The 23,914-nt window shown below is 32.6% G+C and overlaps 1 protein-coding gene across 2 annotated transcripts in view; it reads left to right on the forward strand.

The window, feature by feature from the left end:
• The window catches only part of LOC118179782 (uncharacterized), a 71,132-nt gene that overhangs the window by 39,046 nt on the left and 8,172 nt on the right, over positions 1-23,914 (forward strand). For both annotated transcript variants that reach the window (XM_085825244.1, XM_085825250.1), the window contains one exon: positions 18,659-18,948. In XM_085825244.1, coding sequence (XP_085681370.1) covers positions 18,659-18,936 — 278 coding nt within the window. In that variant the 3' untranslated portion in view covers positions 18,937-18,948. The remainder of the gene's footprint in view (positions 1-18,658; positions 18,949-23,914) is intronic.

Consider the following 23,914-nt stretch of genomic DNA (forward strand, 5'->3'; position numbering starts at 1 on the left):
AAGCTAATTGAGCAGGCGCTTAAAACCTCGGATACGGCAAGAAATAGGCAGAAACTATATTACGATAGAAAACGCCGTGAAGCAGATTTTAAAGTTGGGGATAAAGTATTGAAGCGGAAATTTTCTTTATCAAGTGCCCCAGACAATTTTATGGCAAAGCTAGCTCCAAAGTTTGAAGGCCCCTATGTAATTCAGGAAATCAAAGGAGTAGTCTTATATCTTAAGAACGAGAGAGGGGAAATCTGTAAAGCAAGTCCCGACCAGGTGAAAAAATACTATAATCCAAATGATTTTGAAATCCTTAAAAGTTTCTTGCAGGACTCAAGTCTAAACGAAGTAGAAGAATCAGAGACTACAACAACTATTCCACCACCCAAGAAACAGAGAACTGAAGAGAGACCTAGCACTTCTACAACCCGGACGTCGGTATCAAAAAGAAAAAATAATTTTCAAACTCCAGCGTTTAAGAAAAACAAAAATACAGATGCACCGGGTAAAGAAACCGTGGTAAAGAGAAAAACACCACCTACAAAGGATAGCAGGAGAAATTACACATCAAGGAGAACGCGCACACGGCCACAGAGTCAGGTGCCAGCAAGGCCGCCGTTCCGGAAACTGAAACGCCAGCAGGAGGCACAAAAATACGAGGAACAGAAGAAATTCAAGAAGGACTTCAGACCGGAGGACGTCAAGACCAGCCGTCCCAGGGAGAAACGGAAAGGTCAACAACCAGACGATTACTCCATCAAGAGGCCAGCATGTAGAGGACGCAAAAGAAAAAGCAACGGGGACGACACTCGGAGATCAATAAGGAGAAGATTGACATCCATGAAACCTCTAACTTGGGATCAATTTTGCCAAAAACGGATGACGGAATTTCAAGCATCGAAAACTCAAAGATAAGTTAAAAACTTCTATAAATTTTTTTCTCTTTTGTTCCGAAATGTTATGCATAAGTACAAAGTTCTATGTTTTGACGAAAGTCAATATGTCTCGGTTGAGACTTAGTTTTGTTTTACTTTATTTAGCTAAGGCAAAAGTATTATTTTCTTTAAGTGTAAAAGCTAAAAACAAGCATTTTCTGTTGGTCGAAAGACTAATTCTGTTATGTTAAAGCCAAAATTTGGCCGAAGATAAAAATAACTTAGTATTCTTGTACTAATAAGAATTTTAGTTTCAGTGCCGCCAGCTTGGCGAAGAATGAGTAAAGTAAAAATTTATTTTCTCTTATTCATTTTATGGTAAATTGTAAAAAGCATATGTATTAAAATTTTGTAAATGTACGTAAATCCTTGAAGGTTATGTAAAAGTAGAATTTAGTCTAGAAGCATAAAATTGTAGATGCTAAAAGTGAATGCTTAAAAGCAATGAAGTCCAAATTTAAGTATTAAACTGTAAAGTCATGCTTTAGAGCGAAAGCCTGCATGTTTAAAGATGAATGAGGGGGAAGTTAGAATGAATGTATTTTGTAGGGTTCTCCACCTACATTTGAATTTTTAAGAATATTAAAGTAGCTCATTGAGTTGTAGAATGTCGAGTAAGGTGTGTCTATTTGGTCGTTGAATTCTAACAAATCATGGTGGTTAGGGGAAGTGTTGTAAGACTAAAACACGAATATTCCCGTTTGACACCACACACGGTGGAGAGCCAGGGTAAAGTTAAATTAATGCTTGAAAAATTGAATGAATGTGAAGTAAGCAATAACTAAGAAAAACGAATCGTTTAAAAACAAAAATTTATTGTGTAAAGAAAGTGTAAATTATAATGTATGTAGAAAGATACTGATACTTATTCCTTCCAGATGCTGGAAGGAAAGACCAAGATTGATTGATGAAGTCCAGGAAAAGTTGCTGTAAGAAGAAAGTTATAACGAGCAACAGAATTTTAGTATATATTTGTTACATAAGATTTTTTTTATGTAAACGAGGTTCTCGCCAGTTAGTTTAGAATTAGAGAAACTTACAGCAGGTCGTTTGTAGGACCTGCTTCCAAGTTTTTCAAATTCTGGCAGCGGCAAATGTAGGGTTTATATGTATTTTAACTAACATTTATTTTAAGTTTAAACTATCTTTCCTGTCAAGCCTTACTTTCCCCTGGAACTGCCAATGCCAGAATATGTAAATTTGAGTAGAACGCGCAAGGATTCAAATTATCAGCGGAAGTATTCTGATTTAAATAGAGAGGAAACAAGTTCGGTGTGTGATATTCTTACTTAGCGAGCGGGGAGGTAGTTAGCGAGAATTTGAAGAACCCCGCGTTGCGGCCTATGTGCTTGGCGGGAAGTAGTGGTAATCGTTCCAGTGGGCTTCGAGTCTGCTGAATTAGCAGCGGTATTGTAAAACGCGGTGAGTTAGTTATTTTAGAGAGCCTCGTAGTTAGAATCTTGTCTTTACTTTCTTTTCAGGTTATTATTTTTATTTTGACTGCCAAGTTGGCACAGTCTGTGAGCGTCAAGAGCGCGCAATTGTAATTTTATTACGTTGAATAAAAAGGGACTTAAACCCTTCACAAGGCTCTTATCTTTTATACAAGTTTTCACAGTCACCTCTTGGTTGCGTGCAAGTTGGAGGCGCGCAACGTTATAAGGAAGAAAAGAGAAACTAGTTTGCTAGACATTGAGATCTTGCTGATTTCAACATATGGAGATCTGAAACACGAAATTTTCTTGGATGATGAACAAATTAAAAAGGCAAAGAAAGTCATATATGAACTTTCATTAAGAATGAAATTATTCTCAGTACAATTGGAGAATTTGAATCAGGACAGTCAAACTGCAGACATTGCAATTCAGTTTCTATCATCCTTTTTCACTATGAATTAGATTTTGAGAAATATTTTTGGATAATATTCAAAAGGCCAAGACAAAGCGAATGAAAATAAAAAACGAGCCTTTGGATATAAAAATGAAAAAGTACAAACAAGATTTCTACACGGCCTATGAAGAAATAGAGAAAAGTTAAAAGAAGTATCGCTAACAGTAACAACTCTTCCTCCTATTCAAGTTAGTGTGGAAAGACTCTTCTCAGCTCTAAAGTTTATCAAATCGGATGTATGGCCCTTCAACAAAGAAAATCTTGCCGAAGCTGTACTGTTTCTTAGAAATAACTAATGCCAATTTTTCTATTTCATAATAAATGCTAATTAATATAAATAATTTGCTATGCCATCAATTTTTTTCTGTAGCATCTATTATCTGTAGCCCATGTGTATATATTGTAATATCTTGTTATTTAATAAATAAGTATAATTATTGTTGAAGTGGCAACGACATATTTGTATCAAACCGTTACTCAGCAACGAGAGATATTGTTTAAAAAGATTAGTATTCTGAAGATTTTGCCAGCTAGGAGTAGTATTAAAATTTTGCCACTTAAGAATTGTATAAAATTTGTCTATCACCGAGAACTAGAAATAAAATTTATGATCTACTAAGAAGATTGTCTGTTTTGTAAATTAGTGCAAAATACATTACAGTCTTAATAAATTGGAGGTTCCACCGAGATATTGGAAATTAGGAGTGCAATTATCAATTTCGATGGTGCTGGTCTCCTAATCCCAGAAATTTACTGAATTTTTTAGAACAAGTTTGCTAATACCAATTGCCAAGTTTTTTTTATTTCAAGGAGAAATGGATGTAAGAAGTCTGCCGTTATAAAGCCAGATTTGAAGTGGATCATTCAAAGGTTATCTTCTGTGCTTCTGTAACTTGCGTCCGAGCAAAAACTGTCAAAAATAGGATACTGCTGATCTCTGAAGATAAGATTAACTTTTGGTTTTCTTTAAAAAGCTTTTATTGAATTTTAATACTTTATTTCAGAATTATAGTTTATCGTGTAAGATTTTGTTTAAAATAACTGACCTCAAAATTATTCAGCTTAAATTTATAATTGATATTCGTGGTAAAGAAGTATTTTGAAATTATTATTTATGCTTTACTTTTATTTGTATTGAAATTTTATGTTGATAATTGATATGTGTAAGCCATCCCGGCATTTATAAAAAAAAAAAAAAAAAAACTGCTATCTGAGTTTTTGAATTTGTTGCCAAGCAGGCGCGTGAAAATAAGTAATAACGTCAAACTGACGTAGTGTAATTTGATTATACTGCAGAATTGGCAAAAGTGTTTTTCTTAGTTCCCGCCATCCAGGCGTGTGGTAGATAGTAACGTCATCCCGACGTATTACAGATTGTATATTTTAAAAGTTGAATTGCCAAACTGGCAAAAATTGTTTTTGTTATCGCCAACGAGGCGTGGAGATAGATAGTAAAATCGTCAAACTGACGTGGGTAATTGCCTAACTGGCAAAAGTGTTTATATAGTTATAGCTAACGAGGCTTGTGAATAGTGAGTTAAAACATATATAGTATTATAGTATTTTTTTGCCAACCTGGCAAAGTTGTTTAAATAATTCTCTCCAATTGGTTAGTGTGAATTTCGTATTTGAGAAATCAAATCTCGCCAGAAATTATATATTTTTAATACAAGTACGAGCTTTTAGATTGAATTTCAAAAGGAAGCCTATTAAAAGTAACTTGTGTCAACATGTCATTCTTAGCTAGGAGTAAAAAACAGGATTTAAAAGTACTAGCAGAAGAGTTAGGTTTAACCGTGAAACCTGAATTTAAGATTGCTCAATTGCATAAACTGATTACGGAAAGTCCTGATTATGATGAGGAGTTTACTCAAGAACTACTGGCTGCAATTAGAGAAGAAAGGGAACAAAAAGAAGAATGCGAAAGAGAAAAGGAACGCAAAAGAGAAGGAACGCGAAAGGGAAGAAAGAGAAAAAGAACGAGAAAAGGAACGCGAAAGAGAAAGAAGAGAAGAACGCGAAAGAGAAGAAAGGAAAAGAAAAGAAGAGCGAATTAGAGCCTTTGAGCTACAGAAACTTCAGTTGGAAGCAATGGCTGCAACAGCACAGCCGGTAGAAACTATGCAGTTACCTGAGCAGCCTTTAAAAATCAGAATTCACGATGTCATGGCACGTTTCAACCCTAAAGAAGATGAAATAAGTTTATTTCTGGTGTTATTTGAGCGTCAAGCTAAAATAATGAATATACCTGCTGAAAATCAAGTGACTGAACTTATTTCATTGCTGCCTCCCAACATTGTTCAGCTTATTGCTAGAGGACGCAAAAAAGTATGAATATGTAAAAACTTTTCTGTTACAACAATTTAAATTAAGTGCAGAAAAATTTCGACAACTATTTAATAAACACCAAAAATCTACTGAAAGTACTTGGTATGATTTCTACTATGAATTAAAGAATTATTTAGAAGGATGGCTTAACGGATTAAACATTAAAACTTTTGAACAGCTAAAAGATCTCATGCTGGTTGATCAAATAAAAAAAGCGTACCTCTCCTGATTTCAAAGAACATTTTATGGATCAATGGACAACCATCATTTCACCTACTGAAATAGTTAAGAAAATTGAAGATTTTGAAGATGTGAGGAAAACAATAAAACCGAAATTTTCTCCGCCTCATTTTAAGCATTCTGATAAATGGGACGATTCAAAATACCAGAAAGATCACCGACAAAGAAGTTAATTTCAAAACAAGAACCAAGAAAATTTATATGACAAAAGGTATCGACCACGTTGTTTCGAGTGTGGATCATACGAACATTTTAAGCATCAGTGTCCTCGCTTAAAACCAAATGAAAAGGTAAATTGCGTATCTTCGAATGATGATTTGTTAGAGACATATACAATTAACGGTTTAGTTAATGGGCATGAAATGCCTATTCTTCGAGACACAGGAGCCACTGTTGATGTTATTTCTCGGAAATACATAGATAACGCAAAAATGACTGGAGAACATGTCTGGGTACAATATCTTTTAAATGACCATTTAGTGTGTCTACCGTTAGCGGAAGTTGAAATTAATTGCGAACTTGGTCATATAAAGACAAAGGCAGCTGTTGTTACAAATGATCCAGGCAGATATGTATTGGGTAACAAAACTGCTCAAATGTTCAAAAGTAAATCATTCTTAAATTTAGAAAAAATAAATGCAGTTTTGAGACGATCTCAAGTAAAAAGATCTCGTGAAGATGATCGAAGCAGAGAAATTGAAATGGAGAAACTAGAAGAACTGAAGTTTATTGAAACTGACGAAGATATTTTACCTCAAGCTGATGAGGAAGACAAGGAACTTAAGAAAGTGATTAATGTTAATTCAAAGGAATTAATTGAATCTCAGCATCAAAGCAGAGATCTAGCGTCATTGCTCAACGAAGCTAAAAATGAAAATTCCAGCAAGACAAATGATTTCAGAGTAAAAGAAAATGGATTGTTGGTGAAAAGGAAAATAGATAAAAATGGAAATGAAAGGGAATTAATTGTTATTCCTGAAAAATATAGGGATCAAATAAAGTCATTATGTCATGATAGCACATCTGGACATTTAGGCGGCATCAAAACTAAAGATAGATTAACAAGATACTTTTACTGGCCTCATTGCTATAAAGAAATAGAAGAGTATGTTAAAACTTGCGATCCATGTCAAAGAGTGGGAAAATCTAATGATAAAGCCAAAGCACCTTTGACTTTAGTACCAATTATTGCAGAAGTATTTTCAAAAATTAACTTTGACGCATGCGGTCCTTTACCAATAACACCGAATGGCAATAGATATTTAATTACAGCTATTTGTTTAGCTTCAAAATATCCGGATGCTGTACCTGTTCCTAATATTGGCACAACGTCAGTAATTGAAGCCATGTTACAAATATTTAGTAGAATGGGTTTCCCGAAAGAAATACAAACTGATCAAGGTACCTCCTTTATTAGCAATCTAGCCATAGAATTTGTAGAAAAATTTGGAATAAAAGTAACTAGAAGCTCAGTACACCATCTGCAGAGCAACCCTGTTGAAAGATTTCACCGAACAATCAAACGAATTTTAAAAGTTTTATGTATCGAAGCAGTCCCTGAGTGGGAGAAGCAAGTTCGCGCAGCTCTATTTGCTTTAAGAACAATAACGCACGAGAGTACGGGATTTACACCTGCAGAATTAGTATATGGTCGAAATCTGAGAACACCTGTAACATTATTATATGAACAATGGATGAATCCTGAAGACGAAGGAAATAATGTTGTTGAATACGTTTTTCAATTGATAAATCGGTTAAAAAGATGCAAAGAGCTGGCTACAGATAAAATGCTGGAAATGCAAACCAAAAGAAAGGTGTGGTACGATCGTAAAGCAATAAAAAGAGAATTCTCTGAAGGGGATTTAGTATTTATTAGTTGTATCAACGAATAAACCAAACAGACTAGCAGTTGAATGGAAAGGTCCTGGGAAGGTTGAGAAGAAATTATCCGAAACTAATTATGTTGTGAGTTTCGAAGAAAAAAATGACTTTAACCAAGTCTACCATGTTAACATGCTAAAACCCTATCATAGACGAGCACAATCGGTTAACCTTATGATTACAGAAGATCAGTCTGAAATTGATGATATGGAGGAAAATTTCCCAACAATTGACTCTGAACCAACATTGTTCGATTTTGAGGACATCAAAGAAAACAGCTCCTTAAGTGATAAGCTAAATGAACAACAGATTCAAGAATTGCATGATATGCTGCTGAAGTTTTCAAAAATCTTTTCTAATAAACCTGGAAAAACTCATTTAATAACGCATGATATTCAATTGACAGAAAACACCCCAATCCACTGTAAACCATACAGAATGTCTCCTAGACAAACGGATATATTAAAAACAGAAATCGATAAAATGCTTCAGCATAAAATAATTGAAATAGGAGATTCAGATTACACTTCTCCTATGATTTTAGTAGAAGTAGCAGGGAGAGTAGTAGCAGATTTTAGTAGAAGTGGCAGGATCTAAGACCTTGTATCGACTATAGAAAATTGAATAAATTGACTAAAACACAATTTTTCCCCTTGCCTAACATCGAACAACAAGTAGAAATGGTAGCAGGCGCAAAATATATAACTCTTTTGGATTTAACAAAGGGATACGGGCAAATACCTTTAACACCTAATGCTCAAAGATTAGCCACTTTTGTTACAAGTTTTGGCACATTTAGACCTCTACGGATGCCTTTCGGACTTAAAAATGCACCATTTTCATTTAGTAAAATGATGGCCGAAATCCTTCACGGTTGTGAAAACTTTGCTGTTCCATATTTAGATGACGTGGCAATCTTTTCAAACACCTGGGAAGAACATCTAAGACACCTGAAAGCCGTTTTGTCCAAAATAAAGGACGCTGGTTTAACTATTAAACCAATAAAATGTAAATTTGCTCAAGATAGAGTAAAATATCTAGGACATATTGTAGGTCGTGGTATAAGAATGCCAAGTGAAGTGAAAGTAAAAGCTATTCTTGATTTTCCAGTGCCATACACAAAAAGTCAAGTCAGAGCATTTTTAGGGTTAGCGGGATATTATAATCATTACATTCCCATGTTCTCATCTATCGCAGCACCTTTAACAGAAACTTTGAAAGGAAACTTAAAGAAAGGGAAAATAAATTGGACAGAAGAGTGCACAAAAGCATTTGAAGAGCTAAAGGAGAAACTGTCTCAAAGGCTTATACTACGTGCACCTGATTTCAATAAGGAGTTTATTTTGCAAACTGATGCGTCAAACTCTGGTATGGGTGTCATTTTAGCTCAAAAAGATGAACGAGGCAATGAACATCCAGTATTATACCTCAGTAAGAAGTTTACAGAAACTTAAAAAAAGTACTGTACCACAGAAAAGGAATGCACCGCCATAATATTTGCTGTAAAGGAACTTCAATGTTATTTAGACGGGCATACTAAATTCCTCATCATGACCGATCATAATCCCTTAGTTTGGCTCAAAAATAATGTGAGTCTAAATCCACGACTTATGAGATGGGCACTGGTACTACAACCCTACAATTACACGATCGTTCATCGAAGTGGTAAAAACCATAAAAATGTAGACGCATTAAGTCGTACTCCCTGGCCTGATTAAATAATTTGTTTCTCTATGTAGATAAAAAAAAATATTTTGTTCCTTCCTCTCTTCCTCAGTGTATCTTATTATGTTATATCTTGTATTTAAATTCCGTATTGTGCCGATATTGTTGTTTTGAAAAAAAAAAAAAAAAAACGTAAACTTTAATTTATAAAAATATAAATTAAAGTTTATCTGGAGAGGGGAGAGGTTGTAATATCTTGTTATTTAATAAATAAGTATAATTATTGTTGAAGTGGCAACGACATATTTGTATCAAACCGTTAATCAGCAACAAGAGATATTGTTTAAAAAGATTAGTATTCTGAAGATTTTGCCAGCTAGGAGTAGTATTAAAATTTTGCCACTTAAGAATTGTATAAAATTTGTCTATCACCGAGAACTAGAAATAAAATTTATGATCTAATAAGAAGATTGTCTGTTTTGTAAATTAGTGCAAAATACATTACAATATATATAAATATTAAACTTAGGAGATAATATAATCAATTTTCAATATTGTGTAGGAAATAATATGTATATATATGTGTATATGTATAATAATTTATTTCCTAAACAATATTGATTAATTGATTATATTATCTCTTAAGTTTAATTAAAGTAGAATTATTTTAAAAGAGTGAATCCATACTGATAAGTTATATTTTGAAAATAATATAATCAATTTTCAATATTGTGTAGGAAATAATATGTATATATATGTGTATATGTATAATAATTTATTTCCTAAACAATATTGATTAATTGATTATATTATCTCTTAAGTTTAATTAAAGTAGAATTATTTTAAAAGAGTGAATCCATACTGATAAGTTATATTTTGAAAAATGTTTTGAAGTAACTTGAAATTAAAATGTTAATAATGTTTTAACGGGGACTGGAATTAAATCATCATGAAGAACAAAATTTCAATAGTAAAAGGAAAAATTAAAAACATGTAATCATTGTCATTGATCGGAAATTAGTTGACTTTTCAAGGAGAACAAACCAACTCCCGTTCAATGAACAATAATTAATAAAAATACGTAAATATGAAGGTGTTTCGTCATTACTCGAGTTATAAGGTAAAGCCAAACCGGCAATTCTAGTCAGGCCAAAAATTTCCGCAAATAGAAGAGATTACGAACCAATGCTGATACTCAAAGAACTTATTCTTATGAAGCATTTTAGCCAATTCAATTTGGAGTAAAAAGCAATTTCTGTAGAGAAATCCGAAGAAACTCGAGTAACCGTCCCCGACAACCTCATGTTTATGCATTTGAGTTCTATATTATTTGTAAAAATTAAAGATTGGAAATTATCATTATGAAATAGAATTCAAAGTAAAGTTGAAATAAACATAGAAGATTACAAAATAAGATAAATAATGCAAATTTTGTAAAAACAAATCAAAAATAATATAAAAAATATAATAAGAACAGTGAATGTACATGAAGATATAAAGGCCAGAAAAGGTATTAAGTAACTTACATTCTTTCTAGTGGGGAGTTGGCAAAGTGTTCTCTTCGTGTCTGACTCATAAGTGTAGGGTGTTCGAAAATTCTTGGCGGCAGTGGGGGCTTTGAATAATATCAGTTGGTAAGACTTGGGTGAAGTAATTTATGGTAGTGGGTGGGACTCGGAATTCTTGAGGGATGTATTATGTGGAGTTCTTATTTGAGTGAAACTGTCCATTAAGATGTTTTTGAAAATACTAGTGAATGGAAATTAATTAATTTCTGGTTAATTGTCGTGTTGCAATGATTAAGAATTTAAGAAAGGAAAAAAGGAATTTTCACTGTCCAAGAGCTATTAGACAGACTAAAGTCATGAAATAGGCCCATATTTTTAGTAACAGCATAAGTCTGACGACAATTAGCTTTTTACAACATATACAACTGAGTAATTACACTATATACAAATCCTTCAACTGATAGTCATCCAACTTATACCGCCTTCTCAGGTTTAGGAACAAATTATCATATCCCTATCAGTTAAATGATTTAGAGTGAGTATTTAACGCCTGCTCTTTTAAGGCAATGGTTAATAAATTGAATGGGTATTAGATTATTTTTGAGACTTTTAATAAGGAGCAAAATTTTGCATTGTAAATCTATTGTATCTGTGCATATAATTTTAATACGTTGTATTTGATTAATTATTGTATTGTTAAATACTTTTTTGGATATGTTGGAGTTCCAATTTATTAATTTGTTAGTATTGAAATTGAAGCTTCTTGTTTTGTCAAAAAGTAAAATTTTTTTCTAGTTAATGATTTGAAGATCTAGAAAGTCTATGCTATTTTGTGAATTATTAGTTTTATTAAGTGTAAGACAATTCGGATAAATCTCGGAGTGTTCAATTTTACCTGGAATGTAAGCCCATTGGCAATCCTCTGACTTGTTTAAAAAGTTGATTTTGAAACTTGATGTAGTTATGAAAAAGTGTGCATTTTAGGTAGGTTTTCCATTTGTCAAGAGTCATAATTTTGAGCATATCAGGGAAGAGTTTAGGCAGATCAAGTAGACTGGTATAGATTTCTTCTAGAGGAAGTGAGGTATATAAGTTTTCAAAGTCATAGCAGTTAATGTTTTGTTATTATGGATGATCCAGCAATAGTTATGATTAGTCTTACAATCATTGAAAATAAATTTACAGATTATATTAAGTCGAATTGAAAAATAATATTTTACATTTTTTTTGTAATTATTAGTTCCATTAGCTATAAATCTGAATTTTAATGGTGTTTTATGGAATTTGGAAATTGCATAAAGATTAGTAAATTTATTGTAGTTTGTATTGAAAGTAATATTGAGTTTCTTATGAAAAGTTTTAATCCTTTTTATTATAGATGTTTCTGTAAGGTTGGCTAATTGATAAGTAGTTGCGTTGAGAAGGTCTTTATGAATAATTTCTGCGTAGAATTGTTTTCATATAATGCTAAAGTTATTAGTTGCTTTATCTATTTTTGTAATAGTAAAAAGCTGTTTTAATTTTTTAATATCTGATGTAAGTTGCGACCAATTCAGTGTACTTTTAAACTAGAGGTGACTGATTTCGGTGGATATGCGTTAAAGAATTTTAGCTTTCCATTTTAAGAAGGTTTCTATGGGTAAATTCAGTTGATAGCTTGCTTTAACTATAAATTCGTTGATGTTGTTTTCGAAAGTCTTTTAACAGTAATTTTTAGTCATGTTTCTGACTGGTCTAAATTTTGTACCATAAATCATTAGTGTTTTTAGTTGATGATTTTGTATGATATTCAGGTTGCCATTAATTATGTGCTGGTGATGAGAATCTGCGTAATTGCTGTAAACTGGTGTCTTACATTGTCATTCTGCTGTTTCATCTATTTCATGGTCGTTAGTGAGCAAGTTGCTTAAGGTCCTTTGATATTTAAATCCAATTATTGGTATTGTGTCAACTGTGGGGAAGTAATCTTTACAATCTCTTATGATTCTTGAGAAATGAATATTGTCAAACTGCGGATGCAGAAAATTGACTTTAAAATAAATTTTGCGCTGAGTGAGACTATTAAAAAGTCTGAAAAGACTAAAATCGCGAATCATGTCTTTAATGATTTGTATGTTGTCGTAGCTTTCTTGAATGAATTTTTTTAGTTTGATAAGGAATTTATTAGTACAGGAGTGTAACCAGTTGAGAAGTTTCTTGGGAAAGTTGTCTGAGTCAAAAAAAAAAAAAAAAACATTTCAATTGTTTTTTCAATGTAAGTGTATCCAAAGTGGATAAAAATCTCGCATTATTTTTTATTTTGCTTCCTCTTTTTCCTCTCTGCGTTTTGTTGCTGTAGAGCTTAAATTGGCTGAAAATAGATTTTTTAGAAGTATCTCTATGACTATGTTTATAAGTGTTAAGTCCATATGGATAAAGTGAACGTTGTTTTAGTATATAGAGAGATTCCTGAAAAATTCGTCTTTTGTGATTGGGTATTATATCTAGTATCTGAAGTTGAATAGAGTTGAAGTCATGGTCTTTAAAGTGCTCTAATTCTGCTGTGTGGAGTTGTGATGGTGTACTTATTTTAATGCTATTTTTTTGTGCGTTGAATTTTTTAATTTGAGCTGTATGGTTATTGATTCGAAAGTTAAGATTGTTTTTAGTCAATCCTATATATTTCATGTGTCAGGTGCCGCATGTAATCATGTAAATACGGTTAAATGTTTTTCATAGAAATTGTTTTTTGGGTTTGCCTGTAGCAGGCATGGCATTATATTTATGAGGGAGTCGGAGTCACTAAAGTTTTAGAAGTCGGTCATTTTCCCTACTGCCTCCACAGCCCTGGTTAATTCCATTGTGAGTTTTTGTTAAGAATGAACGCAAAAGTTAATTTTGAAAGAATTTTGAATTTTAGTAATCAGAAATTGAATATTTATCTGTATAGAGTAAATGCGAAAGAGATTATTGAAAAGGAATGAAATATGAAAAATACACCAATGTTTTAGTTCAAGTTAGAAACAGTGTGATAGACCTCGAAGCATGACACTACACATTAAGACATATTACAGTCAAAGCAAAAATAGTGCATTTCTACAAGATTCTTTAGCACATTCCTAAAAAGTGAATTTTCAAGCTGTAATTTGCATATTTCCTGCTAAATTGCAAAACAGACTGAATTACTAACCTGGCATGCTTGGCAGGGATAAAATTAGCCTCATAGGTGAGTGTCTATGTGCCCGAATATTGAGTCGAAAGAGGTGTGGTATAAACTGTCATAACAAAACATCATGAAGGTCAACAGATTGACAGAAAAGACCTTTTGCGTTTATTCTGAATAAAAAAAAAAGTCTGTCATAAATCACGAGATACTATATGATATTATTTTCGAAGTTAAATTGAAATAACTAGGCAAGCAGTTAAATCATGAGACATGTAATTAGAACTGTTAAATGTTTTTATGAAATAATCTGGCCAAGTCATTCCACAAAGAGCACGGATTTTGAAGAAGATTGGGTCTAGATGGGAAGTAAGATGATAATGTACAGGAAAATGATCATGGGGTAAGCCAAAAGAACTTCCTTTAGTAACATTGATTGGGCGGTTGCATCCCAAAAAAGTAACACTTTGTCTATGGCGGGACGAAAAACGAATTGCATACGATTAATTGTGTCCGCCAAATCAAAGTGTGCGAAAAAATAAAGTTCCCAGATATAAATTTAAAAAACAGAAATTAAGACAAAGTGCCCAGAACTGACAAATTTAAATCTTGTCTTCCATTATAACAAAGCTCAACCCTAAATTTCGATGAATGTCAGGCAAAGAAGTATTGAGTATTGGTCAGATGTTTTGTGTCGCCCTCTATTTTCTCTAGATCTTGTCTCCTTGGATTTTTCTCTCTTCAATTTACTTCAAAATTCTTTAAATGACCTATAGTTCATTTATTTGAAGACTGCCACCTTGATGACTTATTTGTGAATAAACTTACTACCTTTTTTTTAAAAAGGAAATTTCCAGATGCCAAAGAGGAAAATGTTGCTTATGTGATGCTGTGAAATTTTCTTATATTTTTATACTGCTTCATTTGTATTTACCATAAAAAAAACACAGAACTTTTCGGATGGCCCAGTGTTTGATGATTGCAAAATTTTCTGCCATATTTTAAACTGAAACAGTTTATCTTATCTGAAAGAATTCTTGTATGATATAATTATCACCATTTTTTTATTATTGTTCTCCAGCAATTCACAGGTTTACGGATTCCTTCTATGTACCACCTGTATGATTATCATAAAGTAAATAATAACATAATTTTCTACTACTTTCACAGAATCAAACTTCTTGTCAATACCAGGGACAAAAACTATAATTTTCATGACTTTGAAATGGATCATAGTTCTGTTGCATTATGTATACTTTTAAACACTAATTTTTATTTTAAGCACGACGGTATTTCTACTCAATTGTTTTATCAATCTTCCAAACCACTTAATAGGAAATTTTTGGATAGTGATAAATGGCTTATTTAATTTTCTTTTTTCTCTCTAAGTAGAATAGTTTCTTAAAGAGTTACAAGCTCCTAGGTTAGAGGTGTCTAAACTTTTAGCTTCCTTAAGCCACGTTTGAAGAAGATGAGATACTTCGGGTTATACAAATTCTTCCTAGCACCTGTGGTGGCTTGTGAAAAGTCCTCCCAAAGAAGTGAATCACATAATAGCTCAGGTTTTTTTTAAGTTCTCGGGTTTGACCTTGTAAAAGAAATTTTTGAGTTTCTCCTCTAGGAGAAAAAAGTGTGGGTTTGACTGCTTCAGTTCAAATTTACTCGGCATGTACCAATAATAAATAAGCACTTATATAAAAAAAAAAATTTAAGTGAATCAGTGATTTGTTTGATTCACGTGGTGAGCTGCCACTGCCAAACATTAATGATGGCTGATGAGCAGAAAAAACGTGAAAACATATTTAAGTAATTTAAACTATATGATTTTTTTAATATAATGGCAGCAACATAGAATTATTTTGACATTTTATGCATAAAATTTCATTATAAATTTTGTTTATAATTACACTGGTTATCATAAATTAAGGAAAAATCACAAAAAATAGCGATAAATCCCTAAAAAATAAGCCAAACTGTGTAAAATTTGAATATGTTGCCAAGTAAGAGTAGCTGAGTAAAACTGCGATATGCAAATTAGTGGCGCTGCTTTCAGAATATGTCGTCTTCGAGGAGCATAAAAGTCCATGTTTGAGAGCCAGCCCACATATTTCACTGTGACAGTGGCATCAGAAATCTGAGATAGCCAATTCGTAACAATGACCTCCAGGCATCATTTGCCTGCAGAACTGTGATGGAGAGCCATTGGGAGACTAGAGGCAGGACAAAAAGTCAACCAGAAGTGGCCAGATGTCTAAATGTGAGTCCTTCTGTGGTTCATAGACTTTTGAGGCCATTTCAAACCACAGATTTGGCATCTAGGAGGTTCAGCCAAGGACGGCCAACTGCTGCGACGAGCGCCGTTGACCGATACTTGACATTATGTGCACGCAGGAATAGAACCGCAACGGCGATTTTTCTTAGATCCTCCCTTGCTGCAGCCACCGGAAAGTTCGTGTCAACGTCAACTGTGTGTAGAAGGCTTTACAAAGGTAGTGTGTATGCAAGGCGACCGGCCATTTGTGTGCCGCTCACGTCACACCATAGGAGGGACCGTTTTCAGTGGGCCCGACAACATGTCCACTGGACGCCTGATCAATGGAGAGCAGTTCTCTTTACGAATCAGTCCATGTTTAGTCTAGAAAGCGATAGTAGGCGTTATTTGATATGGAGAGAGCCTAGAACCTGTTATAATCCGTCAAACATCCGTGAAAGAGATGCATATGGAAGGGGCAGTGTCTGTGTTTGGGGTGGCATTTCTTTGGGTGGATGCACAGACCTCCATGTCTTTCCAAGGGGAACCGTGAATGCTCAGATTTATAGTGATGACATCCTTGATGTTTATGTGCACCCATGTGCCGGGGCAATAGGTGATGCTTTCCTGTTACATGACGACAACGCAAGAGCACACAGGGCTTGCATCGTAGATGATTATCTTCAGCAGGAAACAATTATGCGCAAGGAGTGGCCAGCTCGATCCCCGGACTTGAATCCTATCGAGCACATTTGGGATGCTTTAGAGAGACGTCTAGCTGCTCTCAATGCGCCTCCTCAGACCCTTGTCGCGCTTACAACTGCTTTGCTAGAGCAGTGGCTTTCGCTTCCTATGGAACTGATAGACCACATAATTGAAAGCATCACACATTGCTGTATTGCTTCTAGAAGCGATCATATTCCATATTGAAGGTACTTTTCCTATAGCAAACTGACACCTTCGATTTGTACATTTTATACATGTCCTAATTTCTATACTACCATATTTGTCTGGTAATTTCTTTTTATGTTATTTGATACCTTACTATGTGTTGTATATTGTGGGTAAGTTTCATTAAATTCTACATGTAACTTTTTCAGTAATCCTGATTTTTCCTTAATTTATGATAACCAGTGTATAAAGATAACAAGAAATCATGATAATAATTTAATATTTTCCTTAATCTTATATTCTGATTCTAATTTTACTTTTAGTGTGCTTCACTTTTGAAAATAGTTGTTCATAAATGTATGAATTGCCAAATAATGATGACATGAATAACACATAACTGTGCAGCTAGGCATGTTGACTGTAAATAGAGTTTAAAAAAAATTAAATGTTGGTTATTTTTCTGAAAATTTTGAAATCTACTTTTTCACAGTGTTAGGGTTATGTTTGTCCAATGTGTTAAAATTTAAATAATTTTTTGCCTTTATTTGGCCACTTAAAATGCATTTTATTTTGGAGCGCCAAATAACCGAGCCTTGAACCCCAATCATAACAATAAAATGTATCATCGGGATGCCATCTTCATCTTACTTTTGTTTATTGCGCTTGCTTTTTGGGCCGCAGGTTGAACACTTCTGTTCTAGGTGTTAAGCTTAAGCATTTGTGTATTATTTTAAGGAAGAAGGATATGATCTGGTTGGCAACTGGTTCAAGGTCTATGCCTAAACAACTTGAAATTGATATAAATTACTGAATAGTCTTTGCTGTACAAAACTCACTGTTCAGAATTAAGCTTGGAGCATCTGTTGCATTTTTAATTAAAAAAGTTTCTTTCTAATTAAGTTTAAAAAAATTTAAATGATAATATTTAACTAACAATTGCTTAATCTGAAATAGATGAAATACCAAGTATAAATATTGAAAAATAGTGTTGGTAAGGAATTGTCATATGACAAAGAATTACTGGACGAATGTGATGCATAATTGTTGTATTTTAATGTAGTAGAAAATTGTATACTCACCTTTTGATAACTTAATAGTTAAATAATAAAGCTTTAAGGTTTATCCTAAGTTTTTAACTGTTTTTTTAAGCCACTTTCCTGTTGCTCCTAATTTCAGCTTATAATTTCCCACCAGAATGTGTTTTCAGAATCATGGTTAAATGCAAATGAAGAAAGAGCAGTCTTAAAGTCGAAGTTCCACTGACTTTGTTAGAAAGCCAGAGATTGTGACTAGTGCACGTTCGCCCTTTTGGCTACACTCTCTCTAAGCTATTACTACGATCAGCCGTAACTAAGGTCGTAGTTAGCTTCACTGTTTAGTTAGCATTTAAGGGGCCAACTCCTGCAGAATTTTGATAGCTTTGGCTATATCTTTTTAGTTAAGTTTTAGTTCTTAGTAATCTTGAGTTAAAGTCCAAGTAGAGGCTGTTCTGTATGTCCTGACAAAGGATTATCTGTAAACTTTATTTTGAGCAATAAAGGTAATTAATCCTTCTTGAGTTTCTGTTCTCTGAACTAAAGCGGTTATTCACTTACCAGTTCTCAAGGTTCCACACACTTAGCTGTAAATTCTAGGTTGGAACCGTATAAAACAATGAAAAATGATTAAAACATACAAAAATTGAATGTTGTTGTACAGAAATTTAATTAACTTGAAAAAATATGTTTTAACATAATAAATTATAACTTAAGAAATAATTCAATCATATAATTTCAAAATAAAGGATTTAAGAATGAATGTGACCTAAAATTTCTCTGAAAGCTTTGTTAATCAAGTATTATCTTATGTGATCCTATGTAGAATCTTGCCTGGTTTTAACTGTGCCCTACATTTATTTTATTTCGTTCTTGATTATTGAAGTATTTTTCATCTGAAATAGGTCCTGATGCTGTTAAAAGAGTACCAGTTCATATGCGCCTTGGAACCCTACCTCGTAAACGGCTTATACAGATGACTAAAGATGTTGAAGCAGCTTTTATTAATAGCAGCAGTGATGATGAGACTGATGTAAATATAAAATGTAAAAAGCAAAATATTCGTATTGTTACTGAAATGTATGGAAACAAAGATGCAGAAATTAACAAACATCCCACTGAAAATGAAGTGGAAAGGCACGTTTCGAGAGAAAGATTACGAAGATTGAAGAATTACAGGTGATCATTGTAACAGGTAAAAAAAAATTACTAAAATATGAAATTTTTATTATGCTTATTGTTAAAATGAGCATTTTTTTACTTGTAAATAGTTATGTTTTTAAATGTTTATGTATTTGTATATAAATTTTTAAGCGCACATATATACATTAGTTGTTGTTATTGTGTTAAATGTTAGTCTGAATAATTTGTTACATAAATTTTATTTTTATGCATTTTTTATATAGAATGTAAGTTCCATTGAAATGTCCATTTTTAAACTGTGATATTTTTACTGTGATAATGCCGTAATAGAAAAAGAAATCTGTGTGTACACATCATCGATAGTAATTTGCGATAGCATTTATGTATCCCATCGTATCTGCTATGAAACTTCAGATTCATAATTATATTTTATTTTGTTTAAGTATTGCTTCTAAGTGAAGCAAACTTTTGTAATTCATCCTCATTTTATCAGTTTTCTTTCTTGATTTATCTCTAAAGCCAAAATTTTTATAAATTTGATGCCATTTTATATGTTCAGTTCAGAAGGTTGAGTTTTAAAAAGAGCCTTTATTTCATTTTTCAGAAATAGAATAATCAGTGATCATTTTAATCAAAAAATATTAATGTTTATATGTCTTTTTTTTTTTTAACTATCCATCACATAATAAAATTTTTGGCATGATTTTATTCCTTTTAATGTCTAGGTAACTGTATTTATATTATATTAAAAAATTATAATATTGCAGACATCATTGAGAATAAATTTTATTTATATTATAGATAGTTATAAAAATGTACTAAAGCCCAAAGTTATTCATGAATGTGTATTTGTATTTTATATATTTGAAGTTGCATATCTGTCCTGAATTCTTATTGAGCTGTGTTCGTGTTGTAACTATTACACATGTGCATGTCATAGTGTGAAGCCCCCCCCCAAAAAAACTAGTTTATGCTGCTTAACGAATGGATTAATCTACTTAATTTTATGATCTGTTGTACTTTTTACACAATCATTGCTCTACCCTATTGATAAATATTCTTAGCCCATATGCTGTACTTGATAACAAAATATTCTTTGTAATGGAATCTGTGCAAAAGTAAAGCTGTAAAAGAGGGAAAATATTTTTAATGTATTAAGATGAAAAAAGGTAGTTTTGTAAAGGGAGGGTGTAGCTGAAATTCTGCAATGATTCTAATATAATTGACATGATTGTAAACAAAGGAAAGTATATTTTGATGTATATGTGGGGGAGGTTATGCACATTGAATGAAAATTTTGTGAATGTCGTTTATATAGTCATTCATTCTTTGTTAGATAATTATCAAGTCTAAGAAATCCATTCTTCAGATTATTTCCATAATTTTATTGTAAATAATGCACATATAGCGTACTTTTGTAAATACTGAATTTTGCGTGTTATTACGTGTAAACTATGATATCTGTATTCCCAACGTGAAATGTTTAATAGCTCTGTTATGGAACGTTTGAAGTCTTATAAATTTAATACCCATTTTTTAGAATGTTTCATTTTTAAACACCTAATAAATTGTTAATTTTATTATTTGTTTCTAAAATTTATCTTTTTACTATTAAATTTTTTTCTCATGGCTTAATTGTATAGTTTTATTATTCAGTAGTCTAACTTTTTTAATTCATTGTTTATTTTAAAAATATTTAGATACAAGTATTTTTGAATTAATTATAATTTATTAGAGTGTGTATCAAGTAGGGTAATAAATTTTAAAATGCAGATTTAGCAGTTTTGATCTATTACATAAATCTGCATATTTTTAAATGCATTATTATAAAAATTGTATGACTTCATATATTTATGATCCATCGTAGTGGCGTCTAGGTTCCCCCCCCCCTTTGATTTTCAGCCATCTGGTATGTGACGAGGTTTGTGATTAAAATGTAATATATACAGGCAAAAATTTTATACAACATGAATAGAGTAATATTCCTGTTTATCAATCATGCACATACTTATAATTATATGTTATGTATTTTAAGTGATTTATATAGTCATGTGTTTTGTTCTTAATATCCTAAAATGTGAGATACTTCATAGACAGAAGTTCATTAAACTGTGATCTGACAATATCTATGCATCTGCTGCACTATATTGTTCCAAAAGATTTGAATCATAAATTTTAAGTATTGTAATGACAATTGTATTTTATTTTATAGAAATAAAATAATTATGATAATGTTCTCAGCATTTTAGCCACTCTAGGCAATTAGTGCAGCTTTTGCCTTGTATATATTAATCAGTTCAGAACAAAATGACATTGTTTTAGTATTCATATCTGAGAACAGCATATTTGGTACTTTCTGAAAATCAGCACCCTACATAGCCTGGTATGAAGTGCTGAAGCCATCCTTTGTTCTCTGGATGACATATAGTTTAGAAGAACATCAAAATTTTAAATCCATTTTGTTTCCTTTAATATTTTATCAGAGGCTAAGCTGAAAATTTTGATGAACAAAATTAAATGTTATCTAGATTTTATTTGTGAATAAAACTTGGTTGCATTTAGTTTGCATCTTAGTTTGACACCTGGTAGAACACATATTGGCTATAGGATGGTGTCGTGGTTTTCCCAGCATATGTGCCAGATTCCTTTTAATAGGCTCATTATTGTCTGACTAATTAAAGATACCATTGGTAGGTCACCCAGGGTTCATTTCATAGCTACTGTAATTTCGGGTAGATAAGCTGCGGCTTATACGTGTTTAAACTTTGAAAATTTAAGTCGGCACCGTATCTGAGGGAATTTTATTTTTCCTCTGTTCTGAAAACTTTGCTAGTTCAGATTGCAAGCTACACACATGCGAAAAAGTAAGAACCCGAGATTACGCTAAGTGCAATAAGTTCAGAGTCGCCTAACTGAGGTAGGTAGTGCTCTCTGTACTTTCGTAATAATGCGTGTACTTTCTGCTAAATTCCATGTTGTTTCGCTCATGTTTTCCTATGACTTTTTGTTTTAATGGAAACAGCTACGTTTACTTTCCAAGTGCTGTGTTCATTCTTACACGTTTTTACTGCTTTGTAGCTGGCGTTTTCCTAGCCTTATCATTCGCGCTTTAAAAATATTATTATTATTACAGATCCTTCTCAAAGAAAAAGTTATACAGCTGCTTTTAAGCTTTCGACAGTGAAGAAAGCGATTGAAATTGGAAATCGTGCTCCGGATAAAGAATTTCAAGTTGATGAGCGATGCATTCAGCGATGAGCGGTGGAAGTCCGAACAGAAAGAATTAGAGAAAATGCCTAAGAATAACAAATGAGCATTAAAAATTTTGTTGGAGGACCTAATTGGTGTTTCAGGTTCATGAAGTGAAAGAAATTATCTGTCAGGACAAAAACAACAGTTGACTGGCTTGGGGGGTGAGAAGATAGCTTTTTTGGAGTACACATATAACATATAAGAAAATTTAAAAAAAAAAAAAAAAAAAACTGATAAGAGGGCAAATAATTAATGTGGACAAAGTGTCCGTTACTTTTGACTGTTCTTTGAGTAGAACTGTTCATTCAATAGGTGAAAAAACTATTTCAATGTTAACAACCGGGAATGAAAAAGAATTCTTTTACTTGTGTTTTGGGTTGTGACGCCAATGGAGAAAAGTTAATCCCTTTGATAATTTTCAAAAGAAAAACAATTCCGAAAGGAAACTTCCCTAAAGGAATATTATTTGCGCCAACGAAAAAGGACAAATGTGCGAAGAAGTGATATTTGGCTGAAAGAAATTTGTCATAAAAAGGAAAGGTGCTTTTTTTCCAACCCCGGGAGGACGTGTCGTTCTGGATTCATTGCGATTCCATTTAATGGATACGGTAAGATCTGAAGCAAAAAAAAAACTTAGCACTGATGTCTCAGTGATACCAAGTGGGCTTACAAAAATTTTACAGCCACTAGATCTCAAGTGGAATTTTCAAGCATGAACTACGGGGCAAGTGGGAGAAATGGATGCAAAGTGGACTCTATTCCTTCACAAATTCCAGACGAATGAGAAAAGCTTCGTATGAGGAGGTTGTCTTATGCGTCTGTAACGCATGGCAATCAGTCCGAGCTGATACAATCAGCTTTCATTAAATTGAAAATCACCGAAAAAGAAAATGAAAGTGAAGATAGTGACGTTGCAAGAAGTGATTTAGAATAGAATGATGAAATTGACCTTAAATGGTCATTTGTTAAATTTACTTAATTCTGACATCAATTAGTCGGATTTTGTATAAATAAATGTAGTTTAATTTACTTAAAGATTTCTGTTTGCTTATCTAATTTACATATTCCTTTTCATAATATGGTGATTTAAGGTGATAAACAAAATTTATTGAACCCATAAAAATAATATCCAATAGAAATCATCAGAGTTTGTTTTCGGCAAGTTCAAGGTTAAGATGTTTCTTCCTTATTTATTTATATATTACTGATTATATTTATGTTGTAAACGTTATAAGATGTTATCGATGATGATGACATCAAATTCAGCAGGGCAATTACTGAATATTAAGTGCTATATTTGAGTACTTTGTTGCGGCGGTGCAGCTTATCCGATCAACTTTCATTTTTTTCGGTCAATTATCATGTGTGTGGTGTATACGTCAGGGCGGCTTATCTACCCAAAATCACGGTAGTTGATTGCTCTTTCTTGGGGGGTCCCCTAAAAAAAGGAGCAATCAACTAGCTATCAAATGAACCCTGAGTGACCTACCAATAGCTTAGATATATCTTTCTATATTTAGCTTAGGAAGTCTTAATAATGCATCCCTTCCATTATGTCCTGTCATAATTTTAAAATCCAATTAATTTAAAGAATTTTTAGAAAAATATCTCTGCAAGGATATCCATAATCTGTAATATAAATTATCTTATTGTTTTTGGATAATACAGCATATTTGCTTGAGGCTTCTATTTAATTACGTCGAGAGCCTATAAGCTATGTAACTATGTAACTGTCTTTAGATGGATAATCCTGGAATACTTTTTTT

The sequence above is a fragment of the Stegodyphus dumicola genome, chromosome 1, assembly GCF_044657685.1.
Source record: "Stegodyphus dumicola isolate Sdum_Otavi_A_Nest chromosome 1, ASM4465768v1".
Classification (NCBI taxonomy): domain Eukaryota; kingdom Metazoa; phylum Arthropoda; class Arachnida; order Araneae; family Eresidae; genus Stegodyphus; species Stegodyphus dumicola.